This window comes from Colobus angolensis, unplaced genomic scaffold (assembly GCF_000951035.1).
Source record: "Colobus angolensis palliatus isolate OR3802 unplaced genomic scaffold, Cang.pa_1.0 Scaffold17, whole genome shotgun sequence".
NCBI classification, from domain to species: domain Eukaryota; kingdom Metazoa; phylum Chordata; class Mammalia; order Primates; family Cercopithecidae; genus Colobus; species Colobus angolensis.
In genome coordinates, this window is record NW_012114821.1 from 4,052,059 (window position 1) to 4,065,649 (window position 13,591).

Genomic DNA, 13,591 nt, shown 5'->3' on the forward strand with positions numbered 1-13,591 from the left:
GGTGGCGGGCGCCTGTAGTCCCAGCTACACGGGAGGCTGAGGCAGGAGAATGGCGTGAACCTGGGAGGCGGAGCTTGCAGTTAGCCGAGATCTGGCCACTGCACTCCAGCCTGGGCAACAGAGAGAGACTCCGTCTCAAAAAAATAAATAAATAAATAAATAAAAATAACAAAATAAAACAGGAAAAGATACTTGAAGTGGTAAATACAGAATCTGAACAAAGACAGTCTGAAATTCATACTATTAATGTTTCCGGTTACCTCTGAATAAACGTCTGGGCCGCCAGGAGGGGGACATCAGGAATATCCACATTATTGTCTGTGGACTTGGAGTAGGTGATGCTCCCATGATCAATATTTATCAGAACTAAACCGTCAGCTTCCTAGAAAACAAGGAATCATCTGTAAAGATTGACAGAAGAATCTCAGAATTTGTATACCTCTTTGAAAACACATAAATATGTTTTGAGTTCACTAAGACAGTGTCATCATTAATTAAATGACCCTCTTTAAAATGCACACATAGGCCGGGCGCAGTGACTCATACCTGCAATCCCAGCACTTTGAGAGGCCAAGGCAGGCAGACTGCTTGAGCCCAGGAGTTCGAGACCGGCCTGAGCAACACAGTGAGACCCTGTCCCTACAAACAATTTAAAAGAAATTAGCCGAGTGTGGTAGCATGTGCCGGTGGTCCCAGCTGCTCGGGAGGCTGAGGCAGGAGGATCCCTTGAGCACAGGAGGTCGAGGCTGCAGTGAGCTGAGATCACACCACTGCACTGAAGCCTGGGCAACAGAATGAGACCCTATCTCAAATAATAATAATAATAAAATAAAATAAATGCACACATAGCCTCATATTTTCTACACAAAAATCTAGTATATATCATGAGCTACGTTAATGGGCTAAATTTGATTAAATATGCCTCTCTCTTATTTTTCTTAATTGTAGTAAAATAAACTGTATCAATGTAACCATTGTTAAGGGTGCAGCTCGACAGTGTAAGTGCATTTGAGTGGCTGTGCAAGCATCTCCCCCATCCATCCCGGAATACTTTCATCATCCCAAACAAACTCTCACTATCCAGCACAGCTCCCAGCCTCCCCTCCACACGCGCACTAATCTGCTTTCTGTCTCCATGAATTTGACTCCTCTGGGGACCTCAAATGAGTAGATTCACGAACAGCATTTGTTCTTTTGGGACTGGCCTATTTCACTCCACGCTGACGTCTGTGAGGCTCACCCATCTGTGGCATGTGTCAGAACGTTCTTGCTTCTTCAGCCTGAATAGTCCGTTATGTGGAAAGACCACATTTTGCTTACCCATATGCCTTTCTCTTTCAGTGAAGATTCCAATACAGGCCGGCCACGGTGGCTCACGCCTGTAATCCCAACACTCTGGGAGGCCGAGGCGGGTGGATCATGAGGTCAGGAGTTTGAGACCAGCCTGGCCAACATGGTGGAACCTCATCTCTACTAAAAATACAAAAATTAGCCAGGCATGCTGGTGTGTGCCTGCAATCCCAGCTACTCAGGAGACTGAGGCAGGAGAATCGCTTGAACCCGGGAGGCGGATGTTGCAGTGAGCTGAAATTTCACCATTGCACTCCAGCCTGGGCAACAAGAACGAAACTCCGTCTCAGGGAAAGAAAAGATTCCAATACACGTTGTTGTCAAGGTTTCTCCTACCCTGGTATAAACACTGCATGTACTGCTTTTTGGGAGTCTTACAGGTAGCATTCCAGAACTCCAGTGAGGACACCACCAACCTCCAATGTCCACTGTGTCGGCGCAGCTCCCCAGCCAGCTCTGCCCCTCCAAGCACGGGAGCACAGGCAGGGGCCTGGGCTAAGAGACCACACAACCCTGGAATGTTTGAGATATGCACCTGATGACTTGGAGAGGCTGTTGTGACAGAGTACACAAATACTGAGTCATGTGCCCGAACCCCGCACTTACACAACCCCCGGAACGCAATGCCAGGTTCCTGGGGAAGGCCCCGACTCCCCGGCTCTCATTCTGGGCCCCACCCTTCAGAGTGCAGTTCAGGTGGCTACGTGAAATACGCGCAAACACATTCTTGGCCTCAAAACCTTACAAGGCAAATACACAAAACGCTAAAGCAGCGAGGCACGCGGCTGGCCCCTGGGCGCGTTAACGCCCAGCATATTCGGGAGATGCAAGAGGGTTTTGTGGAGGCACATAGGGTCACTTCAGCTCCTTCCTGCAGATCCCACCGCCAGCCACTAAAACAAAACCAAAACACCCAAACACACCCAGAAGAGCAGCTGCTTCTCCTCATATTTTTCACAACAGGTAAGTGCCTCAAAGGTGTCCCCCACTGCTGACTGGAACTGCTAGGCTAACATGTGAAAACAGTTGTCCTCCTAAAACAGCCTGAAACACGATTTTGTTCCCCTAACGACTAAAAAAAGAAACAACTTTGAACTTCAGAACACAGCTTATTTTCTCCTCGCCTGCGAGGCAGGACGGATGACGCTTTTCCGTTCCTTCCACGGAGGTCCGCCCGGCCTTTTCCTGAAGTGTGTTTTCCCCAGTGAGTCACTCGCCTTGGCAGGAGCACACAAGCACTGTTCTCCCCTGCAGCGGGGACCCTGGCCAGGCCCAACCAACGGGCCCTTCCCAACACTTGTGGGGGAAGCATCTGGAGCCTGGGATTTGCTTTAGAATGCTCTGGGAAAAGCAGGGCTGGGGGTGACTGCGAAGCTGGCAACAGGCTGAAGACTGTGAGGGGCGCATGACACATGCTGTGTTCTTCTATTTTTGTGGACACGTAGAAATTTTCAAAACGGGGCAAAGCATAGCGGCTTGCGCCTGTAATCCCAGCACTTTGGGAGGCTGAGGTGGGCGGATCACTTGAGACCAGGAGTTTGAGACCAGCCCGGGCAACATGGTGAAACCCCGTCACTACTAAAAATACAAAAATTAGCCAGGTGTGGTGGCGTGTGTCTGTAATCCTAGCTACTTGGGAGGCTGAGACAGGAGAGTCACTTGAACCCGGGAGGCAGAGGTTGCAGGGAGCCGAGATCAAGTCATTGCACTCCAGCCTGGGCAACAGAGCGAGACTTTGTCTCAAAAAAAAAAAAAAAAGAAAGATATTGTTCAAAATGGAAAGTTAAACGTAAACCTACCCTGTACGAACCACCACTAAGCACAGGAAAAGATGCTCAACATCATTCGTCACCAGGGAAGTGCATATCAAACCACAGTGAGATATCAGCTCCTCCTCACCGGAGGGCTACAATTAAAAAGGCAGACAACAACCAGCGCTGGCGAGGACGTTAGGAGAAAAACTGGAACCCTCGTACGGCTGGTGGGAGTGTAAAGTGGCATGGCCGCTTTGCAAAAACAGCTTCGCAGTTTCTCAAAGGGTTAAACAAAGAGCTGCCTTATGACCCAGCAAGTCCACTCCTAGGGACACACCCAAGAGAAACGAAAGCACACATCCACACAAAAGCTTGCACACAAGTGTTCACAGCAGCCAACAGGTGTAAACAACCCACACGGTCATCACTGAACAATGTGATGAAGATTTTATCACGACGACTTCATTGTGAGTGGATGAACAAAATTCAGTCTATTTATACAATGAAACCCTAGTTAGCAATAAAAATAAAGTGCTGAGAGATGCTACCACGTGGAGGAGTCTCAAAACCATGATGCGAAGTGGAAGGAGCCAGATGGAAGGACCATGCTTGGAGCAACTCTGTTCCCACGAGAGGTCCAGAACCGGCAAACCCAGAGACAAAGTGCATGGGCGTGGCTGTCAGGCCCTGGGGGCTGACTGCTAACGTGTGATGAAAATTTCCCTTCTAAAATCGGAGGGCGGAGGATGGTTACACAACTCTACAAATATCCTAAAACCCACTGAATCATACATTTTAATTGGGTAAACTTTGAGGTATGTAAATTGTATCTCAATAAAGCTATTTTTAAAAACCAAACCCAGTCTGCCTCCTGGCATCACCGCAAGATTTAGCACGAATCCATCAGCTCACCGACTAAAAACATGCTGTGTCAGATGCACAGAGGGGCCGCAACAGCAGCACCTATGAACACCTCCCTGCCGTGGGCCCGGGCTGGCGACCGCCTCACTCGGCCCCCACCGGGACAATGAGGTGGGCACACTCACCGGCCTGTCTCCACTAGGAGACTAAAGGGTCCCGGCTTCACCACAGGACAATGACACAGCCAGAGAACAGCCGCTTCTCACGGTACCCAAGACCTCTCTGAGGTGTGCAGACCCCGCCTTCACCGCAGAGCACTGTCAGACGCGTCTTCCCATGTGTCCCCGTGATGGACTCACAGGAATTTAAATCAAAGGTTCACTACTTAACCTTGCTGACTTCTTCGAAGTGGTCGAGATGGCAGCCCATGAGGAAGGACGTGGGGGCCATGACGAAATCCAGCATCTGGTCCGACAGGATGGGCACGAAGGTGTGCTGCCACTGCAGCGGATACAGGTAGGCCATGAAGCACTCGGCGACCAGCGTCAGCAGAGCCCAGTCCGAGGAGAAGAAGACGATCCGCTGTTCTGTCAGGAAGCATGTCAGGATCTGAGGGGAGAACCCGCCGCACTGAGTACACGCTTTAAAAAAAAAAAAAGGTACAGACAGGGTCTCGCTGTGTTGCCCAGGCCGGAGTGCAGTGGTGTGATTACAGCTCACTGCGGCCTTGAACTCCTGGGCTTAAGCAATCCTCCCACCTTGGCCTTCCCAGCAGCTGGGACCACAAGAACGTGTCTCCACATCCAGTTCATTTTAAATTTTTTTTGTAGAGACAGGGTCTCCCTATGTTGCTCAGGCCGGTCTCGAACTCCTGGCCTTAAGCAATCCTTACACTTCGGCCTCCCAAAGTGCTGGGATTACAGGCACGAGCCACTGCACCGGCCCATGTACACAGTTCTGATTCAGTACAATAAAGAGAAAATGCTCGTAAACACACCACCCAACAAAACCAGACTGACTGCAGGCTCTTCCCTGGTCTCTCAGCTCCATCTTCCAAACAAAAGCCACCTGAGAACCTGCAAAGAGTGCCATTTGCAAATACCATGCACTGCAGGGAACGCTGGCTTTAAAAAATAATAATATACGTTTCGAGTATACCCGTCCGTACATTGTGGAATAAACTCGTATCTTCATCATCTCTGATCATTGCTCCGAGGCCCCACTGGGCCAGGGAGCACAAGACGTGCTGGTTGGGGCAGGGATGCGCACCTGCAGCACCTTCTCGGGCCGGAAGCACAGCAAGGGCAGGTGAAGGTCCAGGTCCAGGATGGGGCTTTCGGGGTCTGCTCGGGCAGGAAACACAATCTGGAGCGGCTTCATGTTAAATATCTACGACAACCAGTTCCCACCATTAGTTCAGAGAGCTGCTCTGGGCAGAGGCTGACGTGCACTAGAGTCACTATTTCGGTGCCCGGGGCAACAGACTTAGAAAATGTCTCTGAAGACACGGGCTGCCACGTTAAATTCTGCAGAACAACCAAACGGTCTAGAGATACACAGAACTGCCGATAAAGGCTCAAACATAAATTAAATAGTTAATGTCTTTTTCTAAGTAAGCCAAAATTCCTTAAGCTCCAATTAATCAGCAGACTACTCATTGCCTAGACAGAGATAAACCACAAAGCAGATATTTGTCCCAATTAAGACAAATTCAAAATCAAGCATGTTCAAATTATTCTTAGGTATTTTATATTCTTTTTAGTTACTGCATGCTATGAATTCTCTTAACATTTTCAATTGAATAGTCAAAGCTCCTTCAAGACATGTACAGTTAAAATTTTAAGAAAGACATTTTTCTAAATGTATTACTTTGAAGTCACACTTCAATTCAAATTTTGTATTCACAGAATGGCTACTGAGACGCGGCTGGACCTGGCGGAGGAGATCCAGAGGAGGAGGTTCAGTTCCTTCACTGAGGGAGGGCTTCTGAGCCTGCCAGGAAACGGGCTGCCAACAGCGAGTTCCCGCCACCCGGGTGCTGGCACGTGGGAGGCCCTCAGGAAATGCTGGGTGCCCGGCTCAGCACCCAAAGCTCCAGGAAACGAGCGGAATGGACGCATCTAAGTATAAGCAAAGCACAGGGAGACAGAGAGGAGAGACGTGATCAGAGCAGACGGCTGAGATTCCATCAAGGGAGCGCCTGGGAGGGTGAGACATCAAGAGAAGCAGGGAGCCGAGGTTGGCTGGGGGAACAGGTCACAAACAAGGTCTCCACTGGCCCTGCTTTCTCCCAGTCACCCAAGTCTGTATTCTCAGCATGCCTGCACACGAGAAACTGAAAACAAGGAAAGGTGGTAATTTCCTTTTTTTTCTGAGACGGAGTCTTGCTCTGTCGCCCGGGCTGGAGTGCAGTGGCCGGATCTCAGCTCACTGCAAGCTCCACCTCCCGGGTTCACGCCATTCTCCCGCCTCAGCCTCCCGAGTAGCTGGGACTACAGGCGCCTGCCACCTCGCCCGGCTAGTTTTTTTGGTACTTTTTTAGTACAGATGGGGTTTCACTGTGTTCGCCAGGATGGTCTCAATCTCCTGACCTCGTGATCCGCCCGTCTTGGCCTCCCAAAGTGCTGGGATTACAGGCTTGAGCCACCACGCCCGGCCTAAAGGTGGTAACTTCTTGGTGGTGGGGATACCAGCGTTGCTTCCTAACGAGACGCAGGTCCTTGAATAACGTCATTTTGTTAGAATGTTGATAAGAAAAAGGAATTGCGTCCCAGCGGGGGGCACCTTCACATTCTCCTTGTGCCCATGCCCGGCTAGGTTTCCTCCAGGTCTTCTGGTTTCCTGCCACATCCTGAAGCCCAACCGGCCCATGCGGACAGGTCCCGGTGTGAGCAAGCACGGGAGAGTGTGGGATTGGCCCTGCCATGAGACAGCATCTGGCCAGGGCTAGTTCTTGCCTTGGCCCTAAGCTGCTGGGATGGGCTTTGTCCACCCTCAACCCTAAACTGCAATAAGCAGGTAAATGGTGTTCTTCCTTATTTTAATCAATTGTTCTTAAATGTGTGTACAACTCCCATCTACTTCAATGTTTAATATCAGAAGTGCTTTGGGTCTTTGTTTAGAAGTTCGGTGATGTTTTTATGACCAGTAGTATGCCATAGGAACTTAACTCTTATCTGTATCAATTAGTTGATGGTGAAATTGATTTTGTGACCCAGGGCTTAATGTTGCAGTTTCTGAGAACCTGCCAGCCACACTAAGGACCTATTGCGCTTGGGTATCTTTGCTTTCTTGTTACCAATTTGTTTACAGAAGTAAGACATGTTAAAAATCAGGCAAATTCAGCCAGGTGCGGTGGCTCACGCCTATAATACCAGCACTTTGGGAGGCTGAGGCAGGTGGATCACCTGAGGGAATTCAAGACCAGCCTGATCAACATGGAGAAACCTTGTCTCTACTAAAAATACAAAATTAGCCAGGCATGGTAGTACATGCCTATAATCCCAGCTACTCGGGAGGCTGAGGCAGGAGAATCGCTTGAACTCAGGAGGTGGAGGTTGCAGTGAGCCGAGATAGCACCATTGTACTCCAGCCTGGGCAACAAGAGTGAAACTCCGTCTCAAAAAATAAATAAATAAATAAATAAAGGCAGATTCATTTATGTTAATAAAGTTCTTTTATGTAAAAGAAAAGAAAGCAAAGTTAAATTATCCAACTTGTGGCACAGTATTAATAAATGTCAAGTTTACGTGAAACATTTTAAATATTTCAAAAAATATGGTGGCTCACGCATGTAATCCCAGCACTTTGGGAGGTCAAGGCTGGCAGATCACGAGGTCAGGAGATCAAGACCATCCTGGCTAACACAATGAAACCCCGTCTCTACTAAAAATACAAAAAATTAGGCGGGTATGGTGGTGGGCACCTGTAGTCCCAGCTACTAGGGAGGCTGAGGCAGGAGAATGGCGTGAATCCAGGAGGCGGAGCTTGCAGTGAGCCGAGATCGCGCCACTGCACTCCAGCCTGGGCAACAGAGCGAGACTCTGTCTCAAAAAAATAAATAAATAAAAAGAAATGTGTCAACCAGCTATCCAATTAAAGATTTAAAAAAGAAAATACAAATGCTAATCACTCCACCAGCCTTTGGCTGGTCTCAGGTGCACACTAGAGATTTTCTAGCATATAATATTCATACTCTCTGAAGTGGGCTGTTATCTCACCCACTCCACAGAGGAAGAGACTGAGGAGAGAGATGTTTAAGGTAAACAGTTTCCAAATCTCAGCTTGATTTGAGTCCTAGGAAAGAGCAGGTGTCACATATAAAGCAACATAGAAAATGACTCAGGTACAGTACAAGAGTGTGTGTGTGTGTGTGTGTGTGTGTGTGTGTGTGTGATTTTGCATACCTAATTAAGCCCAAGATTTGCAAAGCAAGTAAAATCAGTCCCATTGGTGGGCAAGAAAAGGCAGATGAGCGCAGAGTGGGGCTGTTTCTAGTCTTTGCCCTGCTCCGGCTGGTGGTCCATGCACCATCAGAGGAAGGGAGCTGAACGGGAACCAGGGAACCAAGGCACAGGGCACGGCCCTCTCCTCTACTCCCTGTGCTATGGGGCCCCCTCTCTCCTCCCTCCTTTCCACCAGCATAGATCAGAGATAACCCGGACCAGAAGTAACAAGACACGGACACACACACTCAAAGCACAAGACCCGTCTCACTGCTGCTCTCTAAAACAGCCTCGAAGCTACCTTGTTTGCAGTGGGTTCTAGAAAATACAGCTGGGTTAGCTCCTGCACCAGATGAGAACCTCGGCCTACACTGACCTCTTAGATTTATTCAAAACAATCAACATTCATATATGACATTCCCTAAAAGAGATCACGAGCATTATACCAACTTAGAGCCAGTAGCTAATTAGACTTGATATGGAGAGCCGCACTGAGTCAAGCCCGATACAGACTGAGTCACTCATTTAGACACTGTGTCATTTAGACACACGCACAGGACACAGATCAGCAGGCACTGACTGGCTAGTACTGGAACCCAAGGCATCCCTGCATGCGCTCGCCCACCACACAGCTCACTGCTGGGCAGCTCTGTGTGGGCCTGGCTGTGAGCCCTGGATATGCAGTGCTGGGCGTGGCCTCTACCTTCATGCAGCTCAGAGTCTGATGGAGATGAACATTAAACAAAAACACACACACAGAAGCCCTAATTACAAACTGTGCTGTGCCCTGCGGGATGAGAGCCGGGTGCTATCAGAGAGATGGGGAGTGGGGGTCACTCAGGGAAGACAATCCGAAGACCTGACCGCTGGGAGTGACCAGAGATGAGCCACAGCTGGCCACAAGAAAACAGAGGAAACACTGTTTCTGAAACCAGCGTGTGCAAGGGCCCTGTGGCGGTATCTTCAGGGAATGGACAGGAGTCCAGTGAGGCTGGAGAGCAGCAAGCCATGGAGAGTGGCATAAAACAGAGCTGGACACGGCTGGGCGCGGTGGCTCAAGCCTGTAATCCCAGCACTTACGGAGGCCGAGACGGTCGGATCACAAGGTCAGGAGATCGAGACCATCCTGGCTAACACGGTGAAACCCCGTCTCTACTAAAAAATACAAAAACTAGCTGGGCGAGGTGGCGGGCGCCTGTAGTCCCAGCTACTCCAGAGGCTGAGGCAGGAGAATGGCGTAAACCCGGGAGGCGGAGCTTGCAGTGAGCCGAGATCCGGCCACTGCACTCCAGCCTGGGCAACAGAGGGAGACTCCATCTCAAAAAAAAAAAAAAAAAACAGAGCTGGACAGTGAGACAGGGTCCGGGCTGCAGGAGTGAGGAAGGCAGACGATGAGAAACTGTTGTGGGGCTTGGGGAAGAGAAGCAAAGCCCAATGTCCATGTGTTAATAATCTCCGCAGCCGCTGTGCAGAGGACAAAGGGAAGGGCCAAGAATGAACCAAAGCAGACAGGCCAGTGGTCCCCAAGTCACGCAGCGGGGAGCAGCTGGTGACCCAGAATGAAGTGACAGCAAGGAAACGGGCAAACTGGAAAGGAATGCCGAAAGTAGTCCGGCCGGGCTGAGTGATGGACGGAATGGGTGAGGGAAGAGCAGGCCAGCGGCGACCCTCAGTCACCTTCCTCACGGGTGCGTCGAGATCAAGGAGCCAAGAGTCATCAGCCCAGGAGACATGGAAAAGTGCTGGGAGTGCTACGCGCTCATTCCTTATGTTCAAAGGCCGAGTGCGGCTCCTTACTGCTGACCCTGAGACTGCTTTGGAGCCAGAGGTCTGGCTCTGTTCACTGATCGCACAGGCTCTCAGTAAATACTTGCTGAGTCTACAGAACAAGAACATAAACTTTGATGATTTCACTGCACATACTGTTGACAAGAAAATGCCAACTATCCACATAAAACAGATGTACAAAACACACGGCCAATAAACATTCCCTACAAAGGCTTCTGGGAGCAGAGCTGATGGAGACCTGTGGCCTGCTCTGTATCTGGACTGGAACGCGCCGGTAGGATTTTCCACCCAGCAGACTGGTGGGGTTGGGGTAATGTTAAAAACGCACATTTTAAGTTCATGATCATGTGTCTTCTGATATGAGAAACTTATTTTTTCCATTGTCAGTAAAGAAAAATGTAGAAGATCAAGATTAAGACATATAATCTTTCAGAGGACTAACATAATGAAACTGAATTGACATTTACTAAACATTTTGAGACGTTTGACAGGTGTCTATTAAAGGAAAAAATAAAAAGCAGCATCCTAAGTACGGTTAAAATTAGTTTGGAACATGCTGAGTCAAACGGGTTTCTTCACGGAGCTGAGCAACCTGACATGTTTCTCAACAAACAAAAGGGGAAGGCGGCCAGCCACATCTCCAGCTTCACTTAACCCCAAACCCTGTGTCTTGAAATCACCAATAACATCTCTCAGAAAAAAAACCAGCCTGGGAAATGTTTGCCTGTTCGTTAAATAACACAGCACTACATCTAAGAGTAACAAAAAATATAAAACCAGTTGCTTCTCATTAATCACACTGTACAAGAGAAAACACTAACAAATGAAATACAATATCCAGGCCGGGCATGGTGGTTCACACCTGTAATCCCAGCACTTTAGGAGGCCAAGGCAGGCGGATCGCAAGGTCAGGAGATCAAGACCATCCTGGTGAAAACCCATCTCTACTAAAAATATAAAAAATTAGCCGGGAGTGGTGGCGGCACCCGCAGTCCCAGCTACTCAGGAAGCTGAGGCAGGAGAAATGTCTTGAGCCCAGGAGGTGGAGCTTGCAGTGAGCCGAGATCGTGCCACTGCACTCCAGCCTGGGCAACAGAGCAAGACTCCACCTATAAAACAAACAAACAAACAAAAAACAAACAAAAAACGAAATACAATATCCAATATTAAAGACAAATAAACAAATAAATGAGAAATCTGTAATTTGAATACATTATTCTACAAAGGATTCAGGTTTCCATGTATTATCTGCATAGGGAGCTATGAACTGACGTGCTAACCACTGAAGCACCCACGACATGTTACTAGCTCTGTTTATCACAGGCCGCTCTGCAAAACTCAAGTCTAAATATTTAACTTTTCACCTTTAGAAAGAGTATATAACATGTTTCCATAAGGACCTTGAGAAACATAACGTAAGCACAGTGTTAATGGAAAAATCAAACTCTCTAAAATATTTCAAAGGGGTTTATTCTGAGTGGCCACGGCCTAGGGAACAGTCTGAAGAGTGGTCCCCAGATGGCCGGGTTACAGTTCGGTTCTGTGCATTTTACAGAGACAGGAGTGACGGGCAAAGACATACATCAGTCCATGGAGGATGATGTTGGTTTGGCCCAAAAAGGTGGGGCATCTCAAAGAGGAAGGGGGGCATAAGTCATAAATGGGTTTTAGGGATTCTTTACTTGACAATTGGTTGAGAAAGTTGAGCTACTGTCTAAAGACCTGAAGTCAGTGGGAAAGAAGGACTGAGTCAAGATAAGGGGGTGTGGGGCCGAGACCCTTGTTACATAAAGGAAATCTCACACGTGGCAGCCCTTGGAGGGAAGAGATGGTGAATGTCTCTTTTCACACTTTAAAAGTGTCAGGCTCTCAGTTCATCGCTCCTAGATCTGGGAAAGGCTGAGAAAGGCAGGCCTGGCTGCATGAAGATTCTCTACAGATGCAAATTTCCCCCAAAAAGACAGCTGTGTAGTGCCATTTCAAAATATGTCAAAGCAACATATTTCGCAGTAAAATACTTTGATTTTCTTCAGGGTCTACTATCTGTCATGGATGCTATAGCAGAGTCAGGTTGGAAAGTAAGCTATGTTATACCTGTTTAAGGAGCCCTTATGGTTGGTGAGGAGTGACTTCACCCTTGCTTTGCGTGACCTTAGGTTTTGTTCATAATTTGGAATCTTATGGCCACAGAGAGTCTGTTCTGTCGGTCTCAGGATCTCCATTTTAACCTAACGCCGGTCAGCGGTGCCTAAACTCCAAAAGGGAGAGGGCATAACAAGGCATGTCTGACCTTCCTTCCTGTCATGGCCGGGAATTTCATTTTTAAGGTTTTTCTAGGGTCCCGTTGGCCAAGAGGGAACTGTTCAGTCAGTAGGGAGGCTTAGGATTTTAGTTTTAGTTTACAACCCTATACACAAACACCCCACACACTCACGCAAGAGGGAGAGGGTAGAACCAGGCGTGTCTGATCTCCCTTCCATTCCGGCCAATAATTCTGTTTTTTGGGTTTCTCTGGGGGCCCTTTGGCCAAAAGGGGGTCCAGTCAGTCAGCTGTGGGTGGGGAGGAGGCTTAGAATTTTATTTTAGATTTACAACAGCTAGAACTTCAGAAATAGTTTTAAACATTTACATTATCTTCAACGTCTTACTTTTACTATTTGCAAAGAGAAAACAATATAATTTTCAGAAATACTTTACCAAATGGAGTGGTCCAGGTGGCGGGCTGGGTATTAAAGATAGCTTCGCAGCAAAATCTTTTATAGGATTGTCAACTTCAAAATCTTTACAGAGCTTTAGATTAGCCAATAAACTGAAATTCAGAAAACAAAAATCAAACCGCAAAATAAAAATGAGAACCCAGTTGTCATCCTTAGCGTTTTCAGTCACACTGGAATCTCCCCAGGGTCTGCAGCAGCGGCTCCAGGACCTTGCATCAAGAGCAGAGTCACCAAGCTGTTGGACGGCAGCAGAGTGGCCCCAGGTTGGCAGTAGTGCCTGAAAGGTGGCACAGAGGGGGGTTTATTTTCAAAGGGGGAGGCCTGGTCATGCTCTGTTCCCTCATCTGGGTGCTAGTTACGTGTGTGTGTTCAGTTTGTGGAAAATCACTGGAATTTGTGCGTTTTTCTGTATGTGTGTTTTACCTCAGTGAGGAATAAAAGAACAAACTTCTGGAAGGAGAGTGCTTGAAAAAGTCTGTTTCCAAAATGGACTCTGACTTTCAAAGTACTGTACACAATTTAAAATTGTAAGAGGGGCCGGGTGTGGTGGCTCACGCCTGTAATCCCAGCACTTTGGGAGGCCGAGGCAGGTGGATCATGAGGTCAGGAGATCGAGACCATCCTGGCTAACATTGTGAAACCCCGTCTCTACTAAAAATACAAAAAATTAGCCAGG

The 13,591-nt window shown here is 48.2% G+C and overlaps 1 protein-coding gene across 1 annotated transcript in view; it reads right to left on the reverse strand.

Moving 5' to 3' along the window:
- The window catches only part of DENND3 (DENN/MADD domain containing 3), an 83,655-nt gene that overhangs the window by 43,582 nt on the left and 26,482 nt on the right, over positions 1 to 13,591 (reverse strand). The window contains exons 5-9 of the mRNA XM_011938126.1: positions 12,896 to 13,007; positions 5,835 to 5,897; positions 5,235 to 5,354; positions 4,356 to 4,574; positions 261 to 382 (exon numbers count right to left, since the gene is read on the reverse strand). Coding sequence (XP_011793516.1) covers positions 261 to 382; positions 4,356 to 4,574; positions 5,235 to 5,354; positions 5,835 to 5,897; positions 12,896 to 13,007 — 636 coding nt within the window. The remainder of the gene's footprint in view (positions 1 to 260; positions 383 to 4,355; positions 4,575 to 5,234; positions 5,355 to 5,834; positions 5,898 to 12,895; positions 13,008 to 13,591) is intronic.